This window comes from Carassius gibelio, chromosome B7 (genome assembly GCF_023724105.1).
Source record: "Carassius gibelio isolate Cgi1373 ecotype wild population from Czech Republic chromosome B7, carGib1.2-hapl.c, whole genome shotgun sequence".
NCBI classification, from domain to species: Eukaryota; Metazoa; Chordata; class Actinopteri; order Cypriniformes; family Cyprinidae; genus Carassius; species Carassius gibelio.
Window position 1 is genome coordinate 8,456,525 of NC_068402.1, and position 18,033 is coordinate 8,474,557.

General features: G+C 36.8%; 3 protein-coding genes and 1 long non-coding RNA gene across 5 annotated transcripts in view; 3 read left to right on the forward strand and 1 right to left on the reverse strand.

Annotated features, from left to right (window-relative positions):
• Positions 1–4,602, reverse strand: part of LOC127961519 (diacylglycerol lipase-alpha) — a 40,863-nt gene extending 36,261 nt beyond the window's left edge. For both annotated transcript variants that reach the window (XM_052560681.1, XM_052560682.1), the window contains exon 1: positions 3,909–4,602. The gene's annotated coding sequence lies outside the window, so the exon portion shown is untranslated. The remainder of the gene's footprint in view (positions 1–3,908) is intronic.
• A 2,157-nt stretch (positions 4,603–6,759) lies between these two features.
• Positions 6,760–10,166, forward strand: LOC127961225 (uncharacterized). Its single transcript, XR_008154404.1, has 2 exons — positions 6,760–6,948; positions 8,272–10,166. It is a non-coding gene; the product is annotated as an uncharacterized LOC127961225 (long non-coding RNA).
• A 1,656-nt stretch (positions 10,167–11,822) lies between these two features.
• LOC127962146 (DNA-directed RNA polymerases I, II, and III subunit RPABC5) lies at positions 11,823–13,028 on the forward strand. Its single transcript, XM_052561643.1, has 3 exons — positions 11,823–11,983; positions 12,537–12,648; positions 12,736–13,028. Exons 2-3 carry the CDS (start codon positions 12,554–12,556, stop codon positions 12,842–12,844), a joined length of 204 nt encoding a protein of 67 aa, XP_052417603.1. The 5' UTR covers positions 11,823–11,983; positions 12,537–12,553; the 3' UTR covers positions 12,845–13,028.
• Positions 13,029–13,942: 914 nt separating this feature from the next.
• On the forward strand, positions 13,943–17,245 carry LOC127961256 (succinate dehydrogenase assembly factor 2, mitochondrial). Its single transcript, XM_052560297.1, has 4 exons — positions 13,943–14,241; positions 15,092–15,303; positions 16,533–16,642; positions 16,823–17,245. The coding sequence occupies exons 1-4, from the start codon at positions 14,215–14,217 to the stop codon at positions 16,948–16,950; spliced, it is 477 nt and encodes a 158-aa protein (XP_052416257.1). The 5' UTR covers positions 13,943–14,214; the 3' UTR covers positions 16,951–17,245.
• Positions 17,246–18,033: the final 788 nt, after the last annotated feature.

Genomic DNA, 18,033 nt, shown 5'->3' on the forward strand with positions numbered 1-18,033 from the left:
TGCAATCATTTTCCAAGTATATCCATTGCATCACAGTGAGCAAAGACTGAAAAAACTGAGGGCAAAATAACAGTTACTCTTTATAAACTGTATTATCCTACAAAGGACATCCTTTGATTGACTAGTTAATCACAAGTGTGTTCAATACAGTCCAACATGGAAGGTAAGCCTGCTTCAGAAGAACAAATGAAGCCTCCAGGCAATTTCAAGACCCCATCTAGAACTCAGCCTTTGACTGAATAATAATAGAGTTGTTTTGCTTGTTCTTCATGGGGGATGGTGGAGAAGTAGGGCTGCACGATGGTTAAATTATTTTGTGATTTAATACATTCATCACATATATCAAATTATGAAAACTGGTAAACCTTCAGAAGCATCTCTTAAAAGTGAAAACTGCGAAACTCCATTACTTCCGATAATTCCAAAATATTTTGATGTTTTTCTCTATATAAAATGTAATATATTGTATTGTCTCACAGATGTTGCATAACCATTTATTCAGGAGGCACAATTGCATATTTGATATTTGATATTTGCATTTGGATTAATAAGCCTTGTGAGGAAACATGGCTGTCTTAAACTTTCATTTGATTATATTGAAATAGTAGATATTTTAAAGCCATGTCAGCAGTATGTCTGAGGCTATTTTCATAGCAAAAACTGTGTTGTCCATTTTCTTCCGGCTGAGTTGTAAAAATTAAATACTGTAAATCAGAATAAAATTAAATAGAAAAATACAATATATTAAAAAATAATATTAATTATGATATATATATATATATATATATATATATATATATATATATATATATATATTAGGGGTGTAACGGTTCACAAAATTCACGGTTCGGTTCGATACGATACACTGATGTCACGGTTCGGTTCGGTTCGGTTCGATACGTTTTAGATACAGCAAAATGTAAAAACATCTCAACTTTTCAGAATGCCGCAAGCGCACCGCGGGTCATGTGACAAGAACTAACCAATCAGCTTCATCCTTTCCCGTAACAACGTTGAGAGCTCAGCCAAGATGAAGGATCAGCTGATCATAGTTGTATATGGATTGCAATTTTGAAATAAATTTAGTAGCAGAGCTACTGCAAGCGATTTTTAGAGCTGCAAATCCATTTATCCTTCGCTGAAATTTCCGCGTCTCATGGAGAGAGCACGTCATTGTTGCTTAGCAAAGACAGACGCCTCATGAGCGCTTCTGCCCAAGCGCTTTGGAAAGGAGGAGAAAGACGCGCTTAGCGTTTTCCATGCGTTTTTAGGCACGATATGTGAACTCAGCACGCGCTGAAGGCTCGTTGCAAAATGTCGAATGCCTTTAACAGACCAGAAATATAAGATCCTAAAATAACCAACAGGTCTGGTGTTTGGGTTGGATTCCCTGTAAGCTATAGTTTCTAAATGCTGCAGGGATAGTTTGCTGCGTGCATGTTTCTCCTTTTTTTCGTCTTTTCCCAGATAGTACTGACGCATATATCCCAGATATTCCCGCTGGTGTTTTTTTTTTTTTTTTTTTTATTCCCGCTGGTGTACCCTGTCATGTTGCAGATGCGACATACCGTTGTTTTTTTATCCACCACTCTCTTGCCATCACCATTATAGCTTAAAGGGAATCCAAAGTGCACCCAAACACCAGACCTGTTGGTTATTGGAGGATCTTCTCATTTCTAGTCTGTTAAACACATTGGCTATTTTGCAACGAGCCTTCAGCGCGTACTGAGTGAGCGAGCGCCTGCTGAGTAGCCTAACATAAACATATAAGATGGTGTTTTTTTCTTCTTCGGGAGTGTCAGGGGCGTTGCCTGTTACGTTGTTTGGGTTATTGGGCTACCTTGTTGAACGCATATCATTATATTTCTCTCTCTCTCTTTTTTTTTTTTTTTCAAATATAATTAATTACTCCAACGAACCGTTCGGTATACATAATGCGTACCGCGTACCGAACCGAAAGCGTCGTACCGAACGGTTCAATACGAATACGCGTATCGTTACACCCCTAATATATATATATATATATATACACACACACACACACACATACTACATACATATATATATTTGTATTTATTAAAAATTTTGCTTGCATTAAAAGCATTGCAGTCAAATAAGATATGCATGTTTTATATAAAAGAGAAGGTCTTGCAGAACAAGTTGGACCTTCACTTTTCACAAGAAAGGCATGATATTTCCAAGGGAAACCAAACCATAAAATAGTGTTCCTGTAGCTCAACTGGTAGAGCATTAAGCAAGCAAGCAAGCGCAAGGTTGGGGGTTTGATTCCCCGGGAACACATGATATGTAAAAATTGATAGCTTGAATGCACTGTAAGTCGCTTTGGATAAAAGCTCCTGCTAAATGCATGAATTTTAATTTTTAATAAAAACAGTATGGTGTGATTTGATTTCATCCATCTGAAATAAATTGGATTGAAAAAAAGTGGGCACTTCATACAAGAATTTAGCCATGCGTGAAGTTTCTGTAAAATAATATATGTATTAAAAATGAAAGGACAAATTTAATAGCCTGTTGACTTTTAAGGCACTTTTGCAGGCATTAGTGATAAATAAAAAAAACTATATTTTGCCCAGGCAGATTAATCATCTGATATTTGGCCGTATCTGCATTTGTTCTGATTAATGTAAGCAATCATTATGCCTAGATTCAACAGTTGTCATCGACAGACAGTGCTGATTTTCTGCTTTCATTTTAGAAGCAGTTTTCTGTGCAACTTATTTCCCCATATAATCAGTCATCAGCCACTTTGCTCATTATGGATAGGAACCACTTAAAATCCCATAATCGGTTGATAATCTGTTAAAATATGGCTCAAGGGTTAAATCAGAAAAAACAACACATAAACAGAATGATACTAAAACATGCTCTTTGTCCATATACAAAAAGCTGCACTCAGTAATTAACAGCAATTTCCTCTGACAGCAAACATGCATTTGCTGGCCCCTTCAAACCACTGATGGGCTTCATCCAGCCTCGAAGAAACAACCTCTCCATTAAGAATTAAAAGCCTCTGGTTCAGAACTTCACTTTCCTTTTCACACTAATTGTGTGTGCAGTAGACATGAAGATCCACAATACTGCTGGCAAAAAGCTCAAATCATCCTAAGCAAGAGTCATAAGACAGACATCCTCACCGGCAATGAAATGAAGTAACATTTTCTTAACTCACCCCATTATAATGTAATCAATTGGGCATGTACCAGAAATGCTGGGTGTGCTCACATGCCTGCAGTATTGCAAAACTATTCCTTCACAAATGCACGGTTATTCATGCAGGCTGTGAAGGTATGTCCTTAAAACGACTTAAATGTAGAAAGCTCATGCAAGAATCTATTGTACTTCCAGAACACCATGTTAGTACCACTGTACACTACATGTATACATATAAATATAAAACATGGTAATACCACGATACTCTAAAAGTACTGTGACAGTACTATAGCATCAACTGTTAAAACACAGTACATTTTTGAGTAATATAACATTGCACAGAATGATCACCATATTCGCATACCATGCTAAAAGATAAATGTTATTCAAATAATACCACGGTGATACCGAGATGAATGCCCAAAACATGGTAAGGTTATCGTTAATGCGATAACCATGGTATTTGCCCCAAAACATGGTCATTTTCGTTAGTGCGATAACAATATTAACGGGATTATGTGATAACTAGGCTAGTTATTGTGTTGACAGACAGCTGACAGTACCATAGCACTGAAAGTACTCCGAGCTGCTTCAAAGAATCGCAGTAAATGTACCACATTCAAACGAAAACATTTCAGGTTTTTTTTTCGTTAGGGCAAAAGTAGCTAGGCTTTTCTGGCGGAAGCTGCGGTTACCATGGTAAATGTTCATATGGGTCGTCAGTAGAGACTCACCTGTAGTATGAGCGCGTCTTCCCGAGACCTTCTTCTGCATGGACTCGCTTAAATATCCCATCCTCCGCAAACACACACACACCGAACCGCAGAACCGACCCAGATCACGGTTCCGAGTCAGCCACAGGTCTCAGAACAGCAACAGTCCCGTCAATGCCGCGTCCCGTTTGCATTCACACAAACACAGGAAGGAGTGAGGATGTGTGCAATTGCGGCTGTCCAGAAACGGCTTTTTTATTCATTTCATATCGCTCGCTTCAGTTTCACTGACATCCCTCCGTAACGTCACCGATATTTTCACGCCTTTCCAAACGCGCGTCGCGTCAGAAGCCGCTCCGTATTCCCCTCAAACCGCAGAAATATTCACGCACGCATGGATTAATCATTAATTCCTTGACAGTCCTTCTCCATGAATTAAAATCGTGCGCTAAATCCAGATCCCGCACTGTCCTCCGCAGCAGGTCCCGGTCAGATTGATTGCTGTATATCTTCGCTACCGATCTTTTTTCATTTGAAGCAACGTCGTTGCGATTCTCCATTCCAGTTGCGCATCCTGAACCCGCATCCCGTTTCCCGCGTGCGCTCCTGGCGTAGCTCACGTCATCCGTTGGCTTGCCGTAAGAGGCGCTGCGCTATTGACGTACGACGCTGCGCTATTCCGCTGCTTAGGAACCACTGGCACACTGCTGGGGCGGTCTTAGTGAATACAGAGGAGACTCCTCCGAATTAGTATGCTGGGCGTGGATCGACGTCATTTCCTGAATTTCTTAAGCCTTTGTAAGCAGCAGGGAGTGCCAATGCATGAGAATTAATTAATCAATACATACATTTATAAATTACTTCATAGCATAGTATAGGTAGACAGACAATAGATAGGCCTATGCGCACACACACACACACACACACACACATAATGTAGCAATATTTGTTAGTTCTGTATGCTGTTTCAGGGTTAGCATCATCTGAGGTTCTCTGAGGGTTCAGCATCATCTCTTCTCAGGTGTTCTGGATCCAGACTGGAGCTTGTGTAAATTCTACCTGTGGCAAAACAGAGAAACAAATGTAGACATAATTAGCATAGCTGCTGTTCTAACCAAGTCAAATGAATTTGTTTAACCCAAGCTAAAGAATAATAATGTGCATCTGATCAGATGCGAAAAAGTTCTACCTCCTTTAGTGGATTTTGCTATCCTTTTTGTGACCTTAGGGAGCATGATGGATTGTAGCGTGGCATAATGCTAGTTAGGTACGCAGGAGCTAAACCATTTAGGGCCTTATAGGTAAGTAATAATAATTTGTAAATGATACGGAACATAATAGGTAGCCAGTGCAGAGACTGTAATATTGGGGTAATACAATCATATTTTCTTGACCTGGTAAGGATTCTAGCTGCTGCATTTTGGACTACCTGTACCATGTTTATTGAAGATGCAGGACGACCCCCTTGCAAAGCACTAAAATAGACCAGTCTAGAGGTCATGAATGCATGAACTAGCTTTTCTGCATCAGTAACAGATAACATGTTTCGTAGCTTGGGAATGTTTCTAAGATGGAAGAATGCGGTTTTTGTAACATGGGAAATATGGTATTCAAAAGAGAAGTTGCTGTCTAATATAACACCCAGATACACCCCTGTGTACTGTATATATAAAATAGTGTTGGTGGTTTCTTGGCTATATTTGCACATCCTGGTGGTCAATATTCAATGATTTCATGTTCCACCAGTAAGACCAGAGTGTGAAGGTTGAATTAGCAGAGCAATAGCAGAACTGTACATAAAATATTGCTATGCGCACAACATAAAGAGAGACATATCAGAATTCAAAAGGTGACAAATTATTGGTGCACATCTTGCTTGCATCATAGGCCCAATACTTGTGCTAGATGGGCACATCCATGCCAAGGACTATTGAACCATTCTGGAGGACCATGTGGTTCAAGCATTGTACCCTGAAGGTGGTGCCTTGTGTCAGGATGATAATGCACCAATACACACAGCAAGACTGGTGACAGAGTGGTTTGATGAACATGAAAGTGAAGTTGAACATCTCCTATGCCCTGCACAGTCACCAGTTTTAAATATTATTGAGCCAGTTTGAGTTTTTTTGGAAGAGCGAGTCTGGAAATGTTTCCTTCCACCAGCATCATGCAGTGACCTGGCCACTGTTCCTCAAGAGGGATTGCTAAAAATCCCTCTGGCCACTATATGCAGGACTTGTATCTATTATTCCGATGATTAATTGATTATGTATTGGCTGCAAAAGGAGGCTCTACATATATATATATATATATATATATATATATATATATAAACACAATTGGCACTCCTTGCTGCTTATATGGTTAGATACATAAATTATATACAGTATTTAGATTTAGATCTAGATAGATAGACACAGACAGACAGACAGATAGATAAACAGACACACACACACACACAGACAGATAGATAGACGTACAGAGTCATGTTAATTTAAGGGCATGATCTGACTCTTCAATTAAATAAATATGTTCATACCAATCAGTCTTTGTATGATTGGTATGTAGGAATTTGATGTAACACTTCTTGACTGACATAACAATGGAAGTGAGGTTGCAAAACCTTTCTGCTCGGGTAAAACCTGCTCAGGCACTCCTCCAAAATGCACTTTCTGTTATGATAATGAATGATTGCCCATGATAGAAACTGTCTTTGTTTGCTGCGAACTATAGCAGCTACGACGTCAATCAAGTAAAATTACATAAAACTTCAATGCAACATCCATTACACCAGTTCGAGCCAAACAAAAGCACACACACCCTAGCTTCACTGTGCCCCCCTGTTCTCACGGATGGAGTGGTACAGCCCAGTTCTTCTCCTCCTCCTCCTCCTCCTCCTCCTCCTCTAGCTGCTGTGTCCTCCATCACTCCATTTCCTTTGATTCTGTTTCTCCTTGAGGACGGATTCAGGCCTTCGTGCAGAGAAGATCTTCTGGTTTCTCTTCATCCTTCTTTGAAAAGAAGACAAGGTGAGCAAGGATTTCGAGGCAACATAAAGAAGGTATGTTCCATCCATCATCATCTTTCCATCCATCCATGAGAACTGGAAGAGAATGTGATGCGCTTCTGTGGCCTGTGCAGCATCATAACTGCATCACTACATTAATCACATCCATCACATGCTCTTTTAACCCATTTTAAGTCCATCTTTCCATTCTCTGCATGACTTCATTTCTTTTTTTGTGTGTTGGATTTTATTTTATTTTAATGTTCAGTTCTCCCCTTCCCTCCACTGGTCATGTATAACTCATTCAGATTCACAGGGATATTTCTGCACGCTGCAGATGAATTAGTTCATGTTTATTGCTTCAGAAACATGTTTGGTGGGTGCAAAAGGTCTGTAAGGAACACGACTGATGTTAAGAGTTAATTTTCACTTTTGTCCCACATAGCCTAAATGAAAGAGCTTCTATGCACAAAAGAAATACATGCTTTTTAAGGTAGCCACGACTAATGGATGATGCCCCTTTGGCTGTGTAATACAAGCAAATATAGCACGTGACAGTCAGTAGGCCACTGCATATACAGTAATGTCATTGCTACGTCAAGGTCAAAGACTCAAGTGATTTATGTGATATAATTCTGTTTTTGTGACATATTCACATATTTTTTCAGTCCATACGCATTTTTCTGTGGAATGCAAAAACAGAATTTGCTTTAGCAGCTGTTTTTCATATTAAGGTCCAGTCCACTGCTGTCAAGCAAAAACTATAAACAAATAAATAAATAAATATGAGAAAAGTATAAGAATGCATTTGTAATTTTTTATTATTTTTAATTATTTTACATTTTTGTTAAATTTATTTTTTAACATTCTTTTAATATTTTTACATATAGGGTCAGTAAGTGTTTTTTTCTTTCTTTCTTTATAATTGGCCAAAAGTTACAGTACAGACCTTTATAATGTTACAAATAACTGCTTTTTTATATTTCTATTAATATAATAATCACGGTGCACAAAATATTAAACAGAACAACTCTTTTCAGCATTGATGGTAATAAATGTTTCTTGAGCAGCAGATCAATAAATCAGAATGATTTCTGAAGGATCACACAACTCTAAAGACTGGAGTAATGATGCTGAGAATTCAGCTTTGCATCACAGGGATAAATTAAATTTTAAAATATATTAAAACAGAAAACAGTTATTTTAAACTGTATTAATTTTTACAATTTTACTGTTTTTACTGTATTTTTAATCAAAAAATGCAACCTTGCTGGGCAAAAGAGACTTCCTTAAAAAAAACTGATTTAAACTTAGAACAGTTTGCACACAGAGAAATTTAAAACCTCAATCTCTCCCTTTTCTTTATATTCCTAAAAGAAAGCCCAGGAAAACCTGCCGTACTCCTCGACCCCTTGATCCAATTCCCACATGGAAGCAAAAGCCAAAGGAGCATCGAAATCTGCCTCAAAAGCAGAGAAGAAGGAGGCAGTGCCACCGCCAAAACCAGACCCCGTCTCTGCTGAACCTGCAGAGCCTGAGAATCCAGCGGAAGATGGAGCAACCAACCAACAAGGGGAGGCGGAGTCTGCAGGAAGTAGCTGTGAAGCCTTAGAAAGTTTAAAGCCTTTCCTGATTGGAGGAGCAGTCATTGCCCTTGGAGCTGTATTGGTGGGCGTAATCTTATTAGCCAAGAAAAACTGACCCAAGGCCTAAGATTGGTTGTTAAACAGTGGAACTGATTAATTCACAAACTATTAAAGTTTATATAAAGGGGTGGGGAGTCACTAGCGGAGTGAACATATGTCCTCTTTGTCCTGAACATGTGCTGGCCAGGATTTCCAAATTGCCAAAAATTTCCGGGTTTTGGCTTTGATTTTGACTGAATGCAGCATGCAGTCCGACCAATCATGGCCCACGAGAAGTTGGGATCTAAACAGAACGGCCAAAGCAATGCAAATTCAGATGGATACAATGTATGAAGACTAAAGAGACTGCTTCAACAGAAAAACTAAGTCAAAACCCGGGAATTTTAAGCAATGTAGAAATCCTGACCAGGACATGTGGTGGAAAACGAGAACGTGTGGTCACTCTACACACTAGGCATCTTAATTTTATGCTGTACTTTAATTTCAGTACTTGTGGTGACATTCCTGCCAGCTATTAAAGCAAGTTAGAGATGCATTTAGACCAAGCACTTTTCATATAACATTCAACCTAGCTGTAGCCAATGCACATTTCCACCAAAACTTTCCTCCAAGTCACTCTTCCTGCTGGTTGACACCTAAAAACACCCTCATCCGTGCCATAATGCTGAGATTAAACCAATTATCCCAAAAATATTTCAGTTAATTTTCAAGCTGGACTTAAACCCATAAGTGCCAACTGTAAGATACAATAACGTTAAGATGCACGAGTCAAGGTTAAAAATACAGAATTTTTCTTGATGTCAATAAAAGCAATTGGTTTCATACTTAAATGTTTGTGCAAATCCATATGTACATATCAAGCCACTGACATCTATTACAGTTAGGCCTGTATTGTTGAAAGGTGTAGAAATGTAAAGAAAATCTAAATTATTTCAAATATAATATAGGTTCATTATGTATTTGACATCAGACATCGAACTAACACAGGTCATTCAATAATTCAATAATCTTGCCTGTGAATTGCATACTGTCGAGCAACTGTGACATTTCAAGATCTTAGTTTCTTGTTTGAACGATGTTGACGATTTTCTGAAGTGGGCCAATGGAAATAGGTGTGTGATGCAACATAGATGCAACGTAGATAATGACGGCTCTCGGCCAATAGCTTCAATTTCGCAGTTACACTATGATGAGCGCTACACACTACAGAAACAATCCCTAAATGCATGCAGACACAAACAATAAACACTCACACGTCACATGACATACTATTACAGAAAATGAATTTTTCTTTAAAGTGCGTATATAATGCAATAATTCAAATAGAATTCTGTATTTAAAAGAAAGAAGATTGTGTATTAGTTGTGTTACTGAGAGTAAAGATGAGGCTGAGGATGTGGCAACATGGTGGTTGTCTTGGTGATGATAATGATGATGATGATTATGATTTTATTTGTTTGTTCTAATGAAGTTTACTTGTTCCCCTAATGTTGCCTCTTTCCTCCTGCCATATGTATTTATTTTGCACACAACCTTGCTTGCTGTATTTCCGCTGTTCCTCGTGTGAATTAAAACAAGATGGCTCCCTTGTGGCTTGATGACCTTATTAAAGGACAATGAAGCATATTTTCCCAGACTCAGTGTGTTTTTTCTTTCTCTCTGGTTATTTTTGGACAGAATTCAATACTCGAAGCCTGTTTTTTTTTTCATACTTGTGACAGATGTCTTTGCTATTTTTAAATTAATCTATTTACTAAATGCAGCACAGTCACTATTAACAAGGAATTAGTAAATCGGGTAATATAGACACGCATCTATCACTGGAAAAAGGAAGAACAACAAAAACATACAAAGGTCAGGGGTTATGCATTATACTTTATCAGTGGGTTAAATCAATCATCAAAGGACTTCATGTCAAGAAAACATGACTTCTTTAGCTATGTTTAAGTCTTGCTGCAATTCTACAAAAAAATAAAAAAGTTCAGTTTACTGAATTTTACATTATTAACAAATCATCTGCTTTTTAATGTCATGAAATAAATTCTGATGATTTGATTCTAGCCGTAGTTTAAAAAAATATTATATTCCCTCAGCAATGCTAGTTTTTAACAGTACGAAACACTAAAATAACACAATGTAATAATAAATCTCTCCCTATATCTCTCACTAAACATCTTATTTATTTAGAATTTTCCAAGGTTTTTACATATTGTTCATCAAATCATTTAAAAACAGCTGATGTAGATAAAGTGTCTGGCTAAAAGAAGCTACAAAAAATGATATAAGATTTTTTGTTTTGTTTACGTGTGTGTGTTGTTACAGAGATATGGTGACTTTAATTTACACTTATTATTGGAGTTTTGACAGAGGGTGCTTCTCAATATCCTTTCCTCGATGCTCAGTCCTCCATCCAACGACCCGGAAACCAATTAAGCTCAGCCATCTTGAAGGACATCTCAATTCTCTAATTGCAACCATGCATGTCAAATATTTCAAACAGGGCATCTTGCTTTATTAATATTTATTATGAATGTCTTAATTAACAAACTTTAACAACATAAGGGCAGACCCCTTTAATCACAGCTGATGACACTTTGAAGTAACTCTGAAGGGAGTGGGGATAAATCATTTCACTTGATTCAAGTCCTCCATCCTCACGTCTTTTCCTTGCGTCCTTCACTCGCATCCTGAAGGGGTGGAGCTAAGACATGAGGAAAGGAAGGGAGGAAAGGAAATTAGGATGCAAAAAGCACCAGAGAATTGTCTAATATGGCGAGAATGTTCACTCTCACTACACTTCCGGCTTCTGAACTGGTTGCAGTTCCACTCTGATTCCATATGAGGGCGCTCACTGAACGAGTGCAGAATGAATGGAGTTGAATGGAGGTGAATGGCGATATACCCCTCAAAAATAGAATTTTTGCCTAGTAATTTGAATGTTGTATTCGAAAGGAGATGCAAAGAAATTACACATTGCTGGGTGTTAGATTTTTTTAGAGTCACTTATTTGCTTTAAAAAGTCTTTTAAAATGTCAACGACGTCATACACTTTCACAATCATTAGCAGAATGCTAGCTTGTTATGGGTAACAACAACTCAACCTGTAAGAAATCGAAAGGACATAAGTACTCGTTCATTCAACTTTCGACGTATAACCCATGTTGAACTTGCAAAACCTACAATCAGATATGAGAATTCTCAAATGCAATCTGGTGAAAGGGAAATTTAGCCGTCTAGCCCTAGACTACCATTCATTTTGCAGTCATGCACCCGGAATGTTTTCATGTTGCTCACTTCCGCACTTCAGAAGCGCGCGGATCTCCTCTCATCACGTTGTTTCCACCCGTGCGTTTTTGACAAACGTAACGCGGAAATTACGCAGATGTAATGCGTCTGTTGTAAGCGGCGCAAGAAGAACGTGTGTCGCGTGTAAGATTGTTTTGGTAATGTTTCTCATATCTTTTTTGACATCTTCCATTATAATAACCGGTTGTAATTGTAAGAGTTTAGTTATGGATTCTTAACTAAGGAACATATCTTGGGCTGAACGTCTCTATTACAAATGATATGTAGTGTTACTGTAAATATCTAGGCATCACATGAATATCTCTTAACTATTACTGAATTTTGTGCAGTTTTCTTATCTATCTATCTATGTATCTATCTATCTATCTATCTATTGCATATTTATTTACATTTGCAGAGTAAAACCTCATAAGCCATCATTAACTGTTAAGAGACATCGCAGAGACTTTTAAACACTAATATATGCATATTAATTCACTGATCTAGTAAAAACATTGCTTATCTTTATTAAAAAGTTTGGTACTGGACATACAAATAAACAAAATGCATACAAATGTCGAAAGTCCAGCAATCTCTAGGAAATTATTCCTGAAAATCCTTACCTGATAATCGTGAATGATTGGAAAAATCTATTCAAAAACAGGCTAATCGTGAGTTTTCTGATAAATGCTCAGTTTTTCTTCGATTCAGGCCTCTTGTGCTTCATCATGATCATCCCCGTTCGCTGCTTCACTTGTGGGAAGATTGTTGGGAACAAATGGGAGGCGTATTTAGGTCTTCTACAAGCAGAGTACACAGAAGGGTGAGTTCATGAACTTTCATATAGGTGTGATTTTTTTCTGTGATCACAGTGGTGTCAGACCGAATCTCACTCTGCTGGTCTTCACAGTGATGCTCTTGACGCTCTGGGTTTGAAGAGATACTGCTGTCGCCGGATGCTTCTGGCTCACGTGGATCTCATTGAGAAGCTGTTGAATTATGCACCGCTGGAGAAGTGAGGAGCTTTCTATGAAACTGAAGATGTACATGCCCCTCAACCTCATATTTTCAAAGACTTGATCCTAATGGAAGAAATACAAGCAAAGGCATGGAGACGGCTGGTTCATTAGTCTATATCTGAAGCAAGCTTATGATGTTGAATTTTTGTTAATTAGCATTTTGTTAAATAAAGATTGAAATGTATCTGTTTTGTGGTTCATAAATTTTTTTTTTTTTTAAATCACAGTATCTTGGAAGGGCAAGAATAAATTGTGTTTTTCACCCTTATTTTCTAAATTTGTCTGCTGTCATTTTTTTTTCTGTAGAACACAATAACGTTTTTTTTTTTTTATCTTTACTATATAACAATGATTCATATTGACACATCTGTTAAGCGATGGAATGACAAAAAAGTAGAGAACAGAGTACTATTTAAGTGATTTTAATCTTACCATGTAACTCGGAGATCTCATGTAAAAGCACTTGCCATCACACAGTTTATCATTATTAAGTCAAACTATTAAATATATTCGTATTCATTTAAATAAAGCTAAAAACAAAATATAAATTTTAGATGAAAAATGTAAACAAAAAATTATAAATGGTGCCTTGCCAAGTAACTGACATGCTGAGGTTGAAGCACTAAAATGAAACTGGAAATAAAAACCGAAACGTAAATAAATAAATTTTATTGAACAAAATAGTAATATTTAAACAGCAAAGTATTAAAAAGACAACAAATTATTAAGATAAAGGCTAATTCTGAATAACTTTACGTTAAAAATAATACTAAAATAACTGCTACATTTTTTGTTAACTTTGTACACCCAGATTCAAGTCATTAGGACCTTTGTAATTTGTATTTTGGGGACAAACTTGAACTGTAGTTTTAGGCTTTGGGATGTAATTTAAGGTTGCCTTCAGACATTGAATATGTTTTGTGCTTATTTTGCGTATAATAAACGTAAAGCAAAGATAATTATTATGGGATTACTGTACATAATTAGCATCACTGTCCCCTTAAAAATTGATATAACGCCAAAAACGACGTCCATCCGCTCGCACAAGCGCTCACTGAAATACATTCCCCGGAAAACAAAGGCTAGCTTTCAAAGACTTCACCATAATTAAACTCGCGCGTGTCAGCCCAGAGGTCAAGGACAAACATTAAGGTTAAAATGCACACACGTTACGTCTGCACAACATAGAAACAAAGATCTATTAAAAGCAGCATTCAAATAAGAAAGCAATATTGACCTTCCCAACATGGCGCTCGCTGTACGGCGTTTCTTGCCTTGATTTTGAAACAGTTGCATAAACTCTCCTTTAAAAAAAATTGTCATCCAAACACTTGATCAGCCACACATCGCTGAAAACACTCCACGATAACATGTTTTCAGCAACTATCGCACGAAAGGTATGTTTGTTTGCTTTTTCATTCATATGTGGCGACAAGTTTTAAAGCTCACATTTGACCTCATGTGTCTGAAATGAGATATCAAGATCCTCTTTCTGCAGCCCATCATACTAATTTCATACAGCTAATGTATAACATCCAAATAAACGTAGGGGTTTGGATAAATTGTTTAGTTGGATTAGATTTTTATCCTGTTGTCCTATGAGCAGCAAGGGCAGATTTGAGGACACTTACGCTAACTAACGTTACGTCATTTTTTTTTTTTTTACTTTTATTTTTTATACTAGTTAATATTAGTTTTTTTAGAAGACAATGCTGGTTTATGAACATCTAATGTTACAGATTATTCACCTCTTGAGACTTTGTTTTGTACGTTTGTGTGCATATATACGTACAAATGCATATATACAATACAAATGCTTATTTTTTAAGCAAATACTTTTTTATATTTGTTAGATATATTGGTATTTTTCATGAAACTTAACTTCCATTATGTTGAATATGTTCCTATTGCTCAGTGATATAGTATTGCGTTAGCAGTGCAAAAAAGGTTGTGTGTTCGATTTCCAGGGAACATACATACTGGCGAAAAACATGTTTAAAGCTTGAATGCACCGTAAGTCGCTTTGGATAAAAGCATAAATGTGTATATATATATATATATATATATATATATATATATATATATATATATATATTTAAACACACACATTGTATATTCTGTGTGTGTGAATACACACACACACACACACACACACACACACACACACATATATATATATGTATATATGTATGTGTGTTTATGAACAATCCAGGGTTATTATAGTAAACCAAAGTTATATATTTCCAGGTGGTTCATTCTGTTTGCCGGGCATCACTGCATCCAGCTGTCAGCCAAGTGATTTCTCGGGGATACCGTGGTGATGCTCCAGAACCGACCATCATTGAGATCCCTCTGCCTCCGTGGCAGGAGAGGACTGGAGAGTCCCTGGAAATCAAGAAAAAGAGACTCCTGTACGAGAGCCGCAAGAGAGGCATGCTGGAGAACTGCATCCTTCTGAGGTCAGCAGGCCATGAACACATCTATATAAATGCCACCAACTCAACAGACAGCTTAACTTATTCTAGTCTTGGCAACAGCATATAATATTGTCTAAGTGTATCTAAGTACATATTTCACATTGGGCCAGACAAGTTTTGACAGCTTTTTCCCTTAATAAATGATTATTTTTTTTCATTACCTTTGTCTAACATTACAATTTGTATAATGATCTGAATAATTTAAGTGTGACAAATATTGAAAAAAAAAACAAGAAGGTTGCAAAAACCTTTTCATGGCACTGTATGTATTGTCACTGCACATGTAAGGTACAAGGCAACATAATGCAGTTAGCATCTCACCAGAAGTGCAATAAGCAGTAAGTACAGAATATACAAGGTGTACAATAACTATACTGATAGATTTTAAATACTATCAGTATGATATACAGATAAGTGTACTATGAACATACTATACAGACGGATTATGTAATAAGTGTATGTACACTAATAGGCAGAAGCGCCTCCCAGAGGGCAGGAGGTTAAACCGTCTGTGATCAGGGTGAAAGGAGTCCTTGAGAACATATACACTAATATATATATGTGTGTGTGTGTGTGTGTGTGTGTGTGTAAATATATCTTGATGTATGAGAATAACTAAATTGGAAATAAAAATGGACACAAACTATATACACATTAAAAACAAAACTATTAGAAATGACAAACACACAACAAAATTTCTCCAATTAAAATGAAAAAAGAAGATATAAAATTAATTAAAATATGAAAAAAGACTATAACAGTACCTTAGTGTGTGTGTGTGGTATGTATGTATGTATGTATATATTTATATATATATATATAAATACTGTTACTGAATACTGAAATGACCTAACAATAAGCATTTGTCACAGTATTTATCTATTAATCTTTGTTGAAATAAGTTAATAAAATACTGTTCATTATTGGTTCATGTCTATTAAATAACATGAACAAATACAGCGTTTGATTTTAATAATGTATTAGTGAATATTAATACTAAAGTAAATGTAATAACTGTATTTTTCATTGTTAGTTCAAGTTAACTAAAAGTTAGCTAATGTTGACAAATGGAACCTTATTGTAAAGTGCTACCATTATTATTCTTAATCATATTAACTTATTTTTTTTAAAATAAAACCATAAATAAACATACTATTTATTACTACATACTATGTAACTGCTCTGACTGTAATATATTTTTTTTAAACCAGCCTTTTTGCTAAGCAGTACCTGAACACAATGAGTGAATCTCAGTTAAAGCAGTATGACAGACTCATCAATGAACCCAGCAACGACTGGGACATCTACTACTGGGCAACAGGTATGTATGAACGCACAAACTAAACCGATAGATACACAGCTCAGACATTCAGCTGAAATCTAAATCAAGACTTGGACTTGATTTCAGCCATTAATTTTTTTCTTTGTAATAACATGCACTGGTTTATCACACACAATAAGACCAGGAATGTGTTTCTAAATACGGTCTTCCTCCCGTCAGAGGCTCAGCCGACACCTGATGTGTACCAGAGCGAGGTGATGGACATGCTCAAAGAGTTCGCCAAGAACAAGGACATGGAGCAGCGTCTAGATGCCCCTAATCTGGAATATCTGGACAAGAGCAGTTAAAACTCGCCCTTCTGCCAGAGACTGAGCTCATCCCAAGAGAGCTGACACCTGAGACCTTTTCAAGACTCATTTTAAAGGCTCCTGGGATTCAATATTACATTAGTGACTGTAAAATGCACATCACATATTGGACAGTTTGCATGTCAACATAAAAAGCTGATCTTCTTGATTCATGTTGACATATACTTTAAATAAACGTACATTTTCTACATATGTACGTAAAAAATAAGTTCATTTAAAATGCCTGTATATGTGTATGTGTGCAATTAATTTTAAATAAAATTATTTAATATTATCTCAAGATGTATTTGGACATTTGTCACATTTAAAATGTTTGCATTTCATTTTTCATTATTTCATTATTTCATTTCATTTCGTTTTTCATTAATGCAATGGCACGCAGATAGATAGATAGATAGATAGATTTATTTTAATCTCCATCCAACTATGTTTTGGGATTGGTTCAAAGTCTACCAGTAGATGGCAGACTTTTCCTTGCTAATGAGATGAATGTGAAGAGATGTGCAGGGACTAATGCAGTTCCTTTCTGTTGAAACGCATCCAAGTACTTTGTCATCATCATCATCATCATCACACTCAAGCAGGGCACTTCGCACCAAAACAGATCCGACACTGCCCTGAATGCTGAGGTACACAGACGTCAAAGGGCATCCCACGATTTGACGGCAGTGAGCTTGTAGTCATGACAGTTTTCGCCTTTAAGCGAGCGTTGTTCCAGATATGTGTCTGTACCTGTGTACCCTGCATTTCTGAAAATGACTAAACACAGCCGCTCTCACTGCTTAAAAGCACAGATAGCCTTCCACTGGGCCGTTCTTCATTCAAATATTGGGTTCCAGAGTGAATACCAATAAATCACAATTTCTTAAGAAAAAGACAGATCATGGTTCTTCATTGGAAACGATGAATAACTTCCAACTTCAGTAGAACCTTTTTAATGCACAATATGTTCTTTATACCCAATGTGGTGAAAATCCAGCTTTTAACATTGTTTGGGTGTTTATCTTGTGGTTTCAATATGTAGCATTGACAATAGGCAAGCAATATTCATATTGTTTTACA